Source organism: Xiphophorus maculatus, chromosome 14 (assembly GCF_002775205.1).
Source record: "Xiphophorus maculatus strain JP 163 A chromosome 14, X_maculatus-5.0-male, whole genome shotgun sequence".
Classification (NCBI taxonomy): domain Eukaryota; kingdom Metazoa; phylum Chordata; class Actinopteri; order Cyprinodontiformes; family Poeciliidae; genus Xiphophorus; species Xiphophorus maculatus.
The window spans coordinates 22878849-22893789 of NC_036456.1; the positions used below are offsets into that span (position 1 = coordinate 22878849).

The 14941-nt window shown below is 37.7% G+C and overlaps 2 protein-coding genes across 2 annotated transcripts; one reads left to right on the forward strand and one right to left on the reverse strand.

Annotated features, from left to right (window-relative positions):
* Positions 1–1361: 1361 nt before the first annotated feature.
* On the reverse strand, positions 1362–4045 carry LOC102235864 (ladderlectin-like). The gene is made up of 6 exons (XM_023345887.1): positions 3964–4045; positions 3782–3875; positions 2296–2396; positions 2022–2156; positions 1827–1938; positions 1362–1647 (listed from the first exon to the last, which is right to left on the reverse strand). Exons 2-6 carry the CDS (start codon positions 3840–3842, stop codon positions 1580–1582), a joined length of 477 nt encoding a protein of 158 aa, XP_023201655.1. The 5' UTR covers positions 3843–3875; positions 3964–4045; the 3' UTR covers positions 1362–1579.
* Positions 4046–12196: 8151 nt separating this feature from the next.
* LOC102228155 (ladderlectin-like) lies at positions 12197–13868 on the forward strand. Its single transcript, XM_005813968.2, has 6 exons — positions 12197–12278; positions 12367–12460; positions 12811–12911; positions 13051–13185; positions 13269–13380; positions 13589–13868. The coding sequence occupies exons 2-6, from the start codon at positions 12400–12402 to the stop codon at positions 13654–13656; spliced, it is 477 nt and encodes a 158-aa protein (XP_005814025.1). The 5' UTR covers positions 12197–12278; positions 12367–12399; the 3' UTR covers positions 13657–13868.
* Positions 13869–14941: the final 1073 nt, after the last annotated feature.

Genomic DNA, 14941 nt, shown 5'->3' on the forward strand with positions numbered 1-14941 from the left:
GAACTGTAAGAGTTTACGATCCTGGAAAACAGGACATGATTGCTTCAGGGCACCAGGGAACAAACTGGAGTGGCACCACACTACAAAATGTGACCAAAGCTCAACAACAACCAGATTCAAGTCATAAAACACACATAATAGCAACTCTACAACATAATCTTTGATTTTACTGGATCATTATCTAGTTTTTAAACATCCAAACTCTTCAAGGTGCTGTCGGATCTTGGGCAACAAGATGCATTTAGTTCAGTGTCTATGTTGCAGATGATATTCAGAAGAGATGCTTTTTTGTATTGATTGATTTAGTGCGTCTGCACATAGTATAGCCATATATATATATATTGAATTGTAATCTGTCAAAATGATGGATAAGCTTCAGATTTTTCCGTCAATTAAAAAAATTACCGGTCAAATGCAGAAAATGTTCCATTAATGCCACACCTGGTACATAAGTGTTTTGTAAAATATTTTAAAATAGTTTTTATACTCAGAACACACAAATACACTGTAACAAATAGGTTTTATTTTTTCTACAAAAACAATGTACACACTGTACCTCCCAACCAACACAACGATGCACATACAGTGATCTAAATACAAGACAGAAGAATTTATTGTACAGCTAAAGCAAAAAAACTATTCTGGATCCTCTGTTTCAGACTGGCCACATCCCGAATCCCAGTTTATTGTTCCTATAACTGCTACCTTCAAAATTCTTATCCAATGCACTAAAGAACAGAATCTATCATCTGAATAGCTTAAATATATTTGCTGCACCAGTAGAGGGCACATCTGTTTGAGTAGTTCAACGGTCAGCGCTCTCTTCAAAGCAGCAAGTTATTTTTGCCCTTTTTCAAATAAAATTTGTCTATAACAGCCAAACCAATTTTACCCATCCTTAACGTTACCTTTTTCTTTTCTTGTAAAAACTATAGGAGTAAAACTAAAGAATTCAAACAGAGTTTCTTGGTTTAGTCCACCCCAGCTACAGAACCGGTCCATGTTTTGTGTAAAGGTTTAACTCAACCTTCAATTCGTACCAGATTGATAGTATTAGCCTCACAATGCCACTTTTCATGAGTCTTTTTTTTACAAACACATTTAAATTCAAAACCTAAAATTTGCAAGATTTATTTGATTGGAAGTGTAGAAGTTAGTAGAAAAGACTAAATGTGCCTCAAACCTTTTACAGTGTTTGCTTATTGTGTTATGGTTCCATAATGTAAAGCACTTTGATCAGAATTGTTGCTAAAAGGTATAATACAATTAAAGTTAACTTGGCAAAGCTGCAGCTGAGAACCCAGACTGCTTAAACTAATAAAACATTTTACACACCAAACAAAAACACATCCAGACCAGCATATTTTGATGCCTGCTGTTTAATTTTGCAAAGAACAAGAATGAAAATTTAATCAAGAAAGTACATAAAGCTGTTAATTTACAATACATTTGGTCTGATCAAATGAAAAGCAAGACAGAGTTCCTCTGTTGATGTGCTGCGCCGCCACATCTTTCAAGCAGCATAGATAGAAAATAAAAAGATGTAGAAGCTTCTTCATGTCATCAGCTCAGCCCAGTTTCAGTTTTTAGAAACGCAGACAGACGGTAGCTTGACCGTACATCCGTAATCGTCCCAGCACTTTTCTCCTGGAAGTGAGAAAGACAGAAAAGCGTTTTATACCAAAAAAGCTTGAAGCTTTTCAAAGGTCACAGCAGTATTCAGATTGGAAGATAAAACATATCTTTACTTATTTTATGTTTTTGCATGTGATCAGACATCTATCAGGAGTGACTTAATCATTGCTTAAAAGAAAGAACACTTTTACCTGAGTGATTCATTTGCAAGCAGTGCTGGCGCCTACCAGCATTGTTTGGTTCTCCAGGACACCAGTTTGTAAATGTCATCAGCGTCCCATCGGTCCAAGACCAATTACCTTCCTGCAAGACGCATCATGAGATAAACTCCTAGAATCTGTGTTGAGTAGGTTTTGATGAATAGAGTAATATTGGGTAATGCTAACCTCAGCAGCATCAGAGCCACCGATCCATGTTTCCTTCAACTCATGTGTGACACGCCTAATGACTGACTGGATGTCATAGTAGTCTTCAGAACTGTGCACAGATGCAAGGTTTCCTCCCATGGAAATGCAATTTCTCTGCCAATCAATCAGAAAAAAGAAAGAAAAGTTGACTGGAAAAACAATTGTGAATGAAATAATCTACTTTTTATTTAGAAGGACGCAAAATGTGAAGGAAGTTTCATGTTCATAAAGATGAATCATTGTCCAGTTATACCTCAGCTTTAGCCCAAGTCATACGGCTTGGAACATATTTGAAACAGCGTCCATTTATTAGATTCCAGCCATTACGGCATTCAGTTTTCAATCCACTGATCTCTGTGGGAAAAAATATAACAAACATTATCTGTTACACCATTTCACCTAACAGTGAATATAGCCCCGAAAAATATCAACTAAAAGTTGTAACTGTAGATGTTTGAGATATAAAAAGGCTTTTTTGGTCAGCTAAGGTTCGACTAGGTGTAACTAAATCATTAATGGAAAGTGCACCAACAATATAGAAAAAGGAACTCTCTGAGTCTCAGGAAAAATAAATGATAGAGATTTTTAATGTTAAAAATGACATTAATTGTCTTAAGTCAAATCATTTTAATTGCACAACTCTGTCTGGTGAGGGACTTTGCTCTCTGGTGCCACACAAACCACCTGGAACTCAACACCGCTAAGACGAAGGAGCTGGTTATAGACTTTGGGAGGTCCAGACCAAAGCCGAGACCAGTCGCATTAGAGGGAACTGAGGTTGAGGTCGTGGACGCTTACAAATACCTCGGGCTGTGGCTGGACAGTAAACTGGATTGGTCAAAACACACTAGCCACCTGTATGGGAAAGTGCAGAGCAGGATGTACTTCCTGAGGAGACTGTGGTCCTTTAACATGTGCAGCAAACTGCTCTGGATGTTCTACCAGTCTGTGATTGCCAGTGTCCTCTTCTACACCGTGGTGTGCTGGGGAGGCAGCATATCCAAGAAGGACACGTCCAGACTGGACAAACTGACCAGGCGTGCCGGCTCTGTGGTCGGCATGAAGCTGGACTCTCTGGTGACGGTGGCAGAGGCGAGGACACTGAACAAACTGCTGGACATCATGAACGATAGCAGCCACCCTCTACACGCCGTCATCAGCAGCCAGAGGAGCCTGTTCAGTGACAGACTGCTGCTTCCCAAGTGCCGGACCAATAGATATAAGAACTCTTTTGTCCCCCATGCCTTCAGACTGTACAATTCCTCACTGGGGGGGGGGGGGGGGGGGTGACACAGGACAGAGGGTGGAAGGAGTAGTGACCCCTTGTATTTTTCTCCATACTTATCAGGTCAAACCACATAGTGCAATACGATATCACTGGTCAATCTATCCGCCAAAGTCTTATTTTATTTTATTTTTTTTTGTTGTATTTATATTTACTTATATTCTTATATTCTATATTCTTATTCCTTGTTTCTTACATAATTTAAGGTTTTTCTTGCATAATTTAAGGTTTTGGTTACTCACATTTGGTGTGTACCTTAGTATTTAATTTGTATTTTATATTCTTTTGCACTTTACTTACTGTGTGTTATCTTTGTTTTTTGCCTGGGAGCTGCTGGTAACTTCAATTTCCTGAGGGAGTCTTCCCAAAGGATCAATAAAGTACAAGTCTAAGTCTAAGTCTAAGTCTAACTAGAAGGATTCTTGCTTTTCACACTTCCTGATAAAATACTCACCGTTAATGCTGCTCAGAAGCATCAAACCGCAGAGAACCAAAGGCAGAGTCAGGATCCTCATGACTGCAGGTTTCTGATAGATAATTATCACCTTCTGTAAAAATAAACATACAAAATCAAAGTACAACCAAGAACCAGAAGGTTAAGCAAAAAGGGCTTGTAGAAAAGAATCAGCTTCTTACTTTCAGCTCTGAATCAGGAAATTTCAGGTCAGATACAGGAACGGTAAATCAGCTTTTATAGACACATTTATCTTAACATCACATCTAAAAGGAGGAAACCGAAACATTAAAGGGGCGGCCATATGCAGACTGTGTACTGTGAGCTAATAATGCAGCAACTCAACAATCACTATTGCAACATGAAGTATTTTGTTTCTTCCTCAGAGAGCAAATTTATAACTTAAATTAGTTCTAACTTAATGAGAAAAAACATTCCTGTTTTTCTAACTTGAAAAAGTCTGTTATTATTATTATTCATGCACATGTACACAGTTGTTGGTAACCTCAATTTATGAAACACTGAAAGAGTAAAAATCCCACAACAGTCATGGATATAAGCCAACTAAAGTTATGGTAGATTAAAAAAGTACTAAAAATGAACCAACGACAATCAGGCGTTGCTTCTGAAATGCAGTTCAACAGAATCATTTTAAAAAATCAATGAAACAAACGATGGTAGTGTAACTTAATACAAATCAAATGATTTCTGTAACGGTACACAGGTAGTCGGGCCAAACTGCTGTCAAGTTTGAAGTTTGTTTTCTCCAGGTGACATGTTTCTGTTCGTCCACAGATGTTACAGAATAATTCAATATTTTGCTTTTAGCCAATGTTGGGTGTTTTTAGCTGCATGTTTAGGTCGTTATCCTGTTGAAAGGCCTATGATTGCGATGGAGGACAAGTGTTCTGACACCAGGCAGAACATTTCTCTCCAAAATTGCCTTTTATAGTCTTAAGATTTGATTGTGTCCAGAAGAGATTAAAGATGCAGCAAAGCAGCCCAGAACATAGCCAAGACTCCTCCATGTTTCTCAATGGGAAAGAGTTTTTTCCTGGTCTGCTTCATTTTGAGATTGGGATGATAAAGTTTTGTTTCATCTGACCAAAGGACATTCTCCCAGAAGTTTTGTGGCTTGTCAATATGCATTGTGGAAAATTCCAGGCCTGCTTCCTTTATGTTTTGCATTCCTACTTGGTTATCTGCCATGAAGTCCACTTTGGCTCAAACAACGACAGATGGTGCAACTGGGAGCTGATGTACATTGATCTTGAAGTTCAAATTTAATTTCTTTGGCATTTTTTCTGGGCTCTTTAGTTACCATTCACATAATCCCTTCGAACTGTCCATCATTGTTCATCTTAGATTCATTTTCTTATTTCCCTCCTTGCTCTCCCTCTCTCTCTCTCTGCTCTTTGGCTAATGAGTATTTGACTTGAGTGCACATCCTTAAATGGAAATGTTTTATTTGACCCAAAGGAGGAGATAATGAACAATACAGAAACGTTTCGCATGCATTGTGCAAAAGTGCTAAAATATTTAATAAGCAAAAAAGTTACCCAATACTCTAGCGGGTGTGAAACGTACTTCTCTTTTGTGAGATCCTCTTTTTGTTTTGTGAAATGCTTTTTCCAGGCATGGACTTGAGCTTTGTCCAGAACACGACCACTAACCCCATGTGAACAAAAGGCCAGAGCACCGTTGTCCCAATGTCTACGGAGCTTACAGCAAAACACATTTTGATAGTTGTTAGGAAAAAAGCATGCTGCTAGTGCTAATCTTGAACTGAAATGCTACTTGTGTTTTGATCCTCTTACATAATTTAATATATATGTAGTTTCATCTTAGGGGGCAAACAAAGCAGCTGAGACTTTCTTTATAACTAGAGGAACCTGCATGCCCCCTGTCATATTATCTGCTGCTGTTTTCTACAGGAACTTGTAAAAGTGTTCATGCCCCTTAAACTTATTCATATTTTTTCATGTGACAAAACAAAGACTTTTTTGTTCTCCACATTTATGCACATATTTCTTAATTTACATTTTATGAAACCGCACATTTTTTATCTGTATTGTGTTATCTGCTCTTAACATAAAAAATTTTGCTGCACTGTTTCTATTATTTTTATTTTTTATTTTTATGTCAATATGTATGCTTCCACTTATCTTTCTTTTGCTCCTGTGCCACCTGAATTTCAAAGTAGTGAGAAAAATAAGATTATCTCCATTCTTTTCTTTTTTTAAATCTTACATATATCAGCAATAATACTATCATTATATTATGATTGCTGCTTATAAAGTTATGTTCACAACATCATCATTCTATATTTTGCATCAACATTTGTTCCAATCATAAAATGCTCGTGTTCAACAGAAGCGTCTAGCATTATTAGGTCTTTTGTAAATTTGGCTAAAAGAGTTTTTCCTCACATTTTATCAGTCAGTTTGCATGTAATTCCTTAAACAGAATTATTTTTACTTGACTCACAGGAGGAAGTAATGAACAAGACAGAAATGTTGCACATACATTGCACAATAGCTTTGGTACCATGCAGTAGTTAATAAACTAACACGCATGCACACACTCCTCTTTTGTTTGGTCCTGTGTCTGTTTTGTGAAATGCTTTTACCCAGATGTGGACGTGGACACCATGGATGCCAAAGGCCACAACACTGTTGACCTGATATCTGTGTATCTTGCAAAAAACCCCAACATTTTAGTAGTTGTTGTTCTTGACTTCTCTAAAGTATCAGAACTAGGGCTCACTAAGCCTCACTCATCTCAGTTTGCCTTAGTCATGTTTGGTTTCATAGCAATGAACCCACATTTACGGTCATTGTGACTCGATGTTTTACATAAAGGCTTTCTCTGCTGATCTAAACTACCGGAGCCTGTGACATATTTCTACAATCTAAATTGGTGATTAATTAAATAACTAAATTTAATTAATGTACTTCCAATAATACCTTTTTCTTGGCTCAGCTTCTTCCCGTACATCTGTGTGGATTATTAATGTTTCATCCCATCAGATTTCAGTCTCTATGTGCTTTAGGGCCCAAATATGTGGCATTAATGTAGAGTCACATATTTTGCCACATGATGGGTTCAGGTTAGGATTAGGGGCGAAATCCATCATGTCTGCAGAGATGATAGCATTTCCCAGAAGATCCTATGATTGCAGAGGTCCTAGAAGACATTTGACCTCTGCTAAGTCAAACCTCATTGACCTAGAAGAGGTTTGACCTCTGCTAAGTCAAACCTCATTGACCTAGCAGACGTTTGACCTCTGCTAAGTCAAACCTCATTGACTTAGCAGAGCATGCTTTTTGAATCATTTATTAATCAATAAGCAGTCTGCTGTATCTTTTATCTCCATGTCCAAGTGTCAGTAATTGTTCACTTATAGTCACCTTCATTTTGACTGTATGTCAAAATGGCTTTGAAGATGATTAAAACATTTTTCAGAATATCTCATTTATTTTTGGCAATACCAATGTGCATAATTGGATTAGATTATAATCTCACTACAGTGAGATGCAATGTAAAAATGATTTAAATTTGTAAGTACTTTCAATACCTATGTAATTTTAAAAGCACATCTTTAAGTAACAGTTTTGCATCTTGTATAATGAACAACTAGACTCAAAATGTAACACAATTCAGTTTTTATCAGAGTCCAGAATAGAATAAAAACGAAGCAACAACATAATAGACAATTATCCTCAAATTTTATTATCAATGACTTGGCTTCAAAGGAAAGAAGAAAAAAATTAATGTTAAAAATATAATATTATTTGGACATGACACATCAGCCATATGTGGATTTGGATTTACTGTTGTAAAACTAGAATCCAATAACAAATAGTTAAAATAATTTTAAAAAGCCAAGATAAAACTTTAGCTTTGTAATCACAAATTGAATATTACTTCAGAATTAGAAATCAATAAAGGACATCTTCTCTGATTAAACAGTTAAAACATATATTAAGCCTTTTCCTTTTGTTATAGTGAAGCCTTCTCATGCAGTAGCACAATAACAATGTGACCAATAGGTGTCAGTGCCGAGCTCTTTAACATGAATCCTGTACAGCATATTGAACCAACTACAGTAAAATAATCTGCTCACAACTCATTTATTAAAGACCAGAAAAAAACTGAAACATTCAAAAAATGTATGGTGAAGCCAGATTTGTAAGCAGCTTCCACATTTTTTTCTTTTTAAATAAATGAGCCACGTCGTGGCACCTACTGATGTAGCTGTACCTTTCTGTTTAGCTTTGCAGAAAAAATTACAAACATCTGAAACTGAGTTCTCATGTGAAACACTGTTTTCCAAAAACTAGTCCACTGTTAGTTTGGTTTGTAGGAATGTGTTGTCATATTTATACTTACTATGATCACTTTTGTTCTTGACTGATTAATTTATTTAACTTATTAGTTAGTTAAGGAAAAAAACTACTACTATATATTATTCTAAAGGAACACTGCATTGAAAACAGACCTTATCTTGTAATCTTAAAGTTTATCATATAGACATTTTGTTCTCACTTTTAAATCAGGACAAACTTAGAAAAACGAATCACAAAAGTATCTCCACAAGGCCTTTTGTCGATACGAAATATATTGTCAGACTCAGGTTCATTTATTAATGTCTTCAGAAGCAAACATTAACATACATAAATTGTGGTTACTATCACTTTAAACAAAAGGGGAAGCCCACATGATGATGTCACGGCTTTGGGAAGATCTGATAAGGTAACCAACACATTTAAGGTAATTGTATGCTGACCCACAAATGTACTTTAGGGTCACATCAAGAAAATAAATGTTTTGATGTCCAGCACAAATGGGACTGCTAGAAGATATCAGCCAAAATTTTTTTATTTTGAGTTATCAGGAAGAGAATTATGGAGCTGCAGCAGTCTGGTTCAGCCTTGGAAATGATTCACAGATGCTTGAAGGTGCCACCTTCATCAGTTCAATTATTTGCAAGTTTAGACATGAAGATACTTTTCAACATTCTAGGAGGAAGGAGCAAAAGTGGACAAAGTGCTCAGTTTCATTACTTGAGCCAAAGTGCTGATCCTACCGGTCAAATATAACTCAAATAAAGGTTAAAATAGCTCCATAAAATGATCACCTAATGCACATACAATCTGGAGTATGTGCTTTAAAAATACATAGGTATTGAAAGTACTTACAAATTTAAATCATTTTTACATTGCATCTCACTGTAGTGAGATTATAATCTAATCCAATTATGCACATTGGCATTGCCAAAAATAAATGAGATATTCTGAAAAATGTTTTAATCATCTTCAAAGCCATTTTGACATACAGACAAAATGAAGGTGACTATAAGTGAACAATTACTGACACTTGGACATGGAGATAAAAGATACAGCAGACTGCTTATTGATTAATAAATGATTCAAAAAGCATGCTCTGCTAAGTCAATGAGGTTTGACTTAGCAGAGGTCAAACGTCTTGTAGGACCTCTGCAATCATAGGATCTTCTGGGAAATGCTATCATCTCTGCAGACATGATGGATTTCGCCCCTAATCCTAACCTGAACCCATCATGTGGCAAAATATGTGACTCTACATTAATGCCACATATTTGGGCCCTAAAGCACATAGAGACTGAAATCTGATGGGATGAAACATTAATAATCCACACAGATGTACGGGAAGAAGCTGAGCCAAGAAAAAGGCATTATTAGAAGTACATTAATTAAATTTAGTTATTTAATTAATCACCAATTTAGATTGTAGAAATATGTCACAGGCTCCAGTAGTTTAGATCAGCAGAGAAAGCCTTTATGTAAAACATCGAGTCACAATGACCGTAAATGTGGGTTCATTGCTATGAAACCAAACATGACTAAGGCAAACTGAGATGAGTGAGGCTTAGTGAGCCCTAGTTCTGATACTTTAGAGAAGTCAAGAACAACAACTACTAAAATGTTGGGGTTTTTTGCAAGATACACAGATATCAGGTCAACAGTGTTGTGGCCTTTGGCATCCATGGTGTCCACGTCCACATCTGGGTAAAAGCATTTCACAAAACAGACACAGGACCAAACAAAAGAGGAGTGTGTGCATGCGTGTTAGTTTATTAACTACTGCATGGTACCAAAGCTATTGTGCAATGTATGTGCAACATTTCTGTCTCGTTCATTACTTCCTCCTGTGAGTCAAGTAAAAATAATTCTGTTTAAGGAATTACATGCAAACTGACTGATAAAATGAGAAAAAACTCTTTTAGCCAAATTTACAAAAGACCTAATAATGCTAGACGCTTCTGTTGAACACGAGCATTTTATGATTGGAACAAATGTTGATGCAAAATATAGAATGATGATGTTGTGAACATAACTTTATAAGCAGCAGCCATAATATAATGATAGTATTATTGCTGATATATGTAAGATTTTAAAAAAGAAAAGAATGGAGATAATCTTATTTTTCTCACTACTTTGAAATTCAGGTGGCACAGGAGCAAAAGAAAGATAAGTGGAAGCATACATATTGACATAAAAGTAAACAATAAAAATAATAGAAACAGTGCAGCAGAAATTTTTATGTTGTTAAGAGCAGATAACACAATAAAGATAAAAAATGTGCAGCTTCATAAAATGTAAATTAAGAAATATGTGCATAAATGTGGAGAACAAAAAAGTCTTTGTTTTGTCACATGAAAAAATATGAATAAGTTTAAGGGGCATGAACACTTTTACAAGTTCCTGTAGAAAACAGCAGCAGATAATATGACAGGGGGCATGCAGGTTCCTCTAGTTATAAAGAAACTCTCAGCTGCTTTGTTTGCCCCCTAAGATGAAACTACATATATATTAAATTATGTAAGAGGATCAAAATACAAGTAGCATTTCAGTTCAAGATTAGCACTAGCAGCATGCTTTTTTCCTAACAACTATCAAAATGTGTTTTGCTGTAAGCTCCGTAGACATTGGGTCAACGGTGCTGTGGCCTTTTGTTCACATGGGATTAGTGGTCGTGTTCTGGACAAAGCTCAAGTCCATGCCTGGAAAAAGCATTTCACAAAACAAAAAGAGGATCTCACAAAAGAGAAGTACGTTTCACACCCGCTAGAGTATTGGGTAACTTTTTTGCTTATTTAATATTTTAGCACTATTGCACAATGCATGCGAAACGTTTCTGTATTGTTCATTATCTCCTCCTTTGGGTCAAATAAAACATTTCCATTTAAGGATGTGCACTCAGGTCAAATACTCATTAGCCAAAGAGAGCAGAGAGAGAGAGAGAGAGCAAAGAGGGAAATAAGAAAATGAATCTAAGATGAACAATGATGGACAGTTCAAAGGGATTATGTGAACGGTAACTAAAGAGCCCAGAAAAAATGCCAAAGAAATTAAATTTGAACTTCAAGGTCAATGTACATCAGCTCCCGGTCGCACCATCTGTCGTTGTTTGAGCCAAAGTGGACTTCATGGCAGATAACCAAGTAGGAATGCAAAACCTAAAGAAAGCAGGACTGGAATTTTCCACAATGCATATTGACAAGCCACAAAACTTCTGGGAGAATGTCCTTTGATGAGATGAAACAAAACTTTATGATCCCATCTTCAAAATGAAGCAGACCAAGAAAAAAACTCTTTCCAATTGAGAAACATGGAGGAGTCTTGGCTATGTTCTGGGCTGCTTTGCTGCATCTTTAATCTGTTCTGGACACAATCAAATCTTAAGACTATAAAAGGCATTTTGGAGAGAAATGTTCTGCCTGGTGTCAGAACACTTGTCCTCCATCGCAATCATAGGCCTTCCAACAGGATAACGACCTAAACATGCATCTAAAAACACCCAACATTGGCTAAAAGCAAAATATTGAATTATTCTGTAACATCTGTGGATGAACCGAAACATGTCACCTGGAGAAAACAAACTTCAAACCTGACAGCAGTTTGGCCCGACTACCTGTGGACCGTTACAGAAATCATTTGATTTGTATTAAGTTACACTACCATCGTTTGTTTCATTGATTTTTTTAAATGATTCTGTTGAACTGCATTTCAGAAGCAACGCCTGATTGTCGTTGGTTCATTTTTAGTACTTTTTTAATCTACCGTAACTTTAGTTGGCTTATATCCATGACTGTTGTGGGATTTTTACTCTTTCAGTGTTTCATAAATTGAGGTTACCAACAACTGTGTACATGTGCATGAATAATAATAATAACAGACTTTTTCAAGTTAGAAAAACAGGAATGTTTTCCTCATTAAGTTAGAACTAATTTAAGTTATAAATTTGCTCTCTGAGGAAGAAACAAAATACTTCATGTTCCATAAGTGATTGTTGAGTTGCTGCATTATTAGCTCAGAGTACACAGTCTGCATATGGCCGCCCCTTTAATGTTTCGGTTTCCTCCTTTTAGATGTGATGTTAAGATAAATGTGTCTATAAAAGCTGATTTACCGTTCCTGTATCTGACCTGAAATTTCCTGATTCAGAGCTGAAAGTAAGAAGCTGATTCTTTTCTACAAGCCCTTTTTGCTTAACCTTCTGGTTCTTGGTTGTACTTTGATTTTGTATGTTTATTTTTACAGAAGGTGATAATTATCTATCAGAAACCTGCAGTCATGAGGATCCTGACTCTGCCTTTGGTTCTCTGCGGTTTGATGCTTCTGAGCAGCATTAACGGTTTGTATTTTATCAGGAAGTGTGAGAAGCAAGAATCCTTTGAGTTGTGCAATTAAAATGATTTGACTTAAGAAAATGAATGTCATTTTTAACATTAAAAATCTCTATCATTTATTTTTCCTGAGACTCAGAGAGTTCCTTTATCTATATTGTTGGTGCACTTTCCATTAATGATTTAGTTACACCTAGTCGAACCTTAGCTGACCAAAAAAGCCTTTTTATATCTCAAAAATCTACAGTTACAACTTTTACGCTATAGTAGTGAATATCAGTTTGATATTTTTCGGGGCTATATTCACTGTTAGGTGAAATGGTGTAACAGATAATGTTTGTTATATTTTTTCCCACAGAGATCAATGGATTGAAAACTGCATGCCGTAATGGCTGGAATCTAATAAATGGACGCTGTTTCAAATATGTTCCAAGCCGTATGACTTGGGCTAAAGCTGAGGTATAACTGGACAATGATTCATCTTTATGAACATGAAACTGCCTTCACATTTTGCGTCCTTCTAAATAAAAAGTAGATTATTTCATTCACAATTGTTTTTCCAGTCCACGTTTCTTTCTTTTTTCTGATTGATTGGCAGAGAAATTGCATTTCCATGGGAGGAAACCTTGCATCTGTGCACAGTTCTGAAGACTACTATGACATCCAGTCAGTCATTAGGCGTGTCACACATGAGTTGAAGCAAACATGGATCGGTGGCTCTGATGCTGCTGAGGTTAGCATTACCCAATATTACTCTATTCATCAAAACCTACTCAACACAGATTCTAGGAGTTTATCTCATGATGCGTCTTGCAGGAAGGTAATTGGTCTTGGAGCGATGGGACGCTGATGACATTTACAAACTGGTGTCCTGGAGAACCCAACAATGGTGGTTGGCACCAGCACTGCATGCAAATGAATTACTCAGGTAAAACTGTTCTTTCTTTTAAGCAATGATTAAGTCAGTCCTGATAGATGTCAGATCAAAATGCAAAAACATAAAATAAGTAAAGATATGTTTTATCTTTATTGGTGCAAAGTTTTCCTGAATAATTCCAATCTGAATACTGCTGTGACCTTTGAAAAGCTTCAAGTTTTTTTGGTATAAAACGCTTTTCTGTCTTTCTCACTTGCAGGAGAAAAGTGCTGGGATGATCAAGGATGTACGGTCAAGCTACCGTCTGTCTGCGTTTCTAAAAACTGAAACTGGGCTGAGCTGATGACATGAAGAAGCTTCTACATCTTTTTATTTTCTATCTATGCTGCTTGAAAGATGTAGTGGCACAGCACATCAACAGAGGAACTCTGTCTTGCTTTTCATTAGATCAGACCAAATGTATAGTAAAGTAACAGCTTTATGTACTTGATTAAATTTTCATTCTTGTTCTTTCCCAAATTAAACAGCAGGCATTAAAATATGCTGTCTGGATGTGTTTTTGTTTGGTGTGTAAAATGTTTTATTAGTTTAAGCAGTCTGGGTTCTCAGCTGCAGCTTTACCAAGTTAACTATTTGTATTGTACCTTGTATCAATCTGGTACATTTTGAAGGTTGAGTTTAAACCTTTACACAAAACATGGGCCAGTTCTGTAGCTGGGGGTGGACTAAACCAATAAACTCTGTTTGAATTCTCTTGAAGGTGTTGAGGGGATCCGTTTTGGTGGCCTTAGGATCTCATCTCTGCTTTTTGCGGATGATGTGGTCCTACTGGCCTCATCAGGTCGTGATCTGCAGCTCTCGCTGGAGCGGTTCGCAGCCGAGTGTGAAGCGGCCGGGATGAGGATCAGTGCCTCCAAATCCGAGGCCATGGTCTTGAGCCGGAAAAGGGTAGAGTGCCTTCTCCGGGTCAAGGGGGGTGTCCTGCCCCAGGTGGAGGAGTTCAAGTATCTCGGGATCTTGTTCACGAATGAGGGAAGAAGGGAGCGGGAGATCGACAGGCGGATTGGCGCAGCGTCTGCTGTCAAGCGGGCGCTGTACCGGTCCGTCGTGGTGAAGAGAGAGCTGAGCCAAAAAGCGAAGCTCTCGATTTACCGGTCGATCTACGTTCCCACCCTCATCTATGGTCATGAGCTTTGGATCATGACCGAAAGAACGAGATCGCGGATACAAGCGGCCGAAATGGGTTTTCTCCGTAGGGTGGCTGGGCTCTCCCTTAGAGATAGGGTGAGAAGCTCAGTCATCCGGGAGGGACTCAGAGTAGAGCCGCTGCTCCTTCACATCGAGAGGAGCCAGTTGAGGTGGCTCGGGCATCTGGTCAGGATGCCTCCTGGACGCCTCCCTGGTGAGGTGTTCCGGGCACGTCCCACCGGGAGGAGGCCCCGGGGAAGACCCAGGACACGCTGGAGGGACTATGTCTCTCGGATGGCCTGGGAACGCCTCGGGATTCCCCCGGAAGAGCTAGAAGAAGTGGCTGGGGAGAGGGAAGTCTGGGCCTCCCTTCTGAAGCTGCTACCCCCGCGACCCGACCTCGGATAAGCGGAAGAAGATGGAT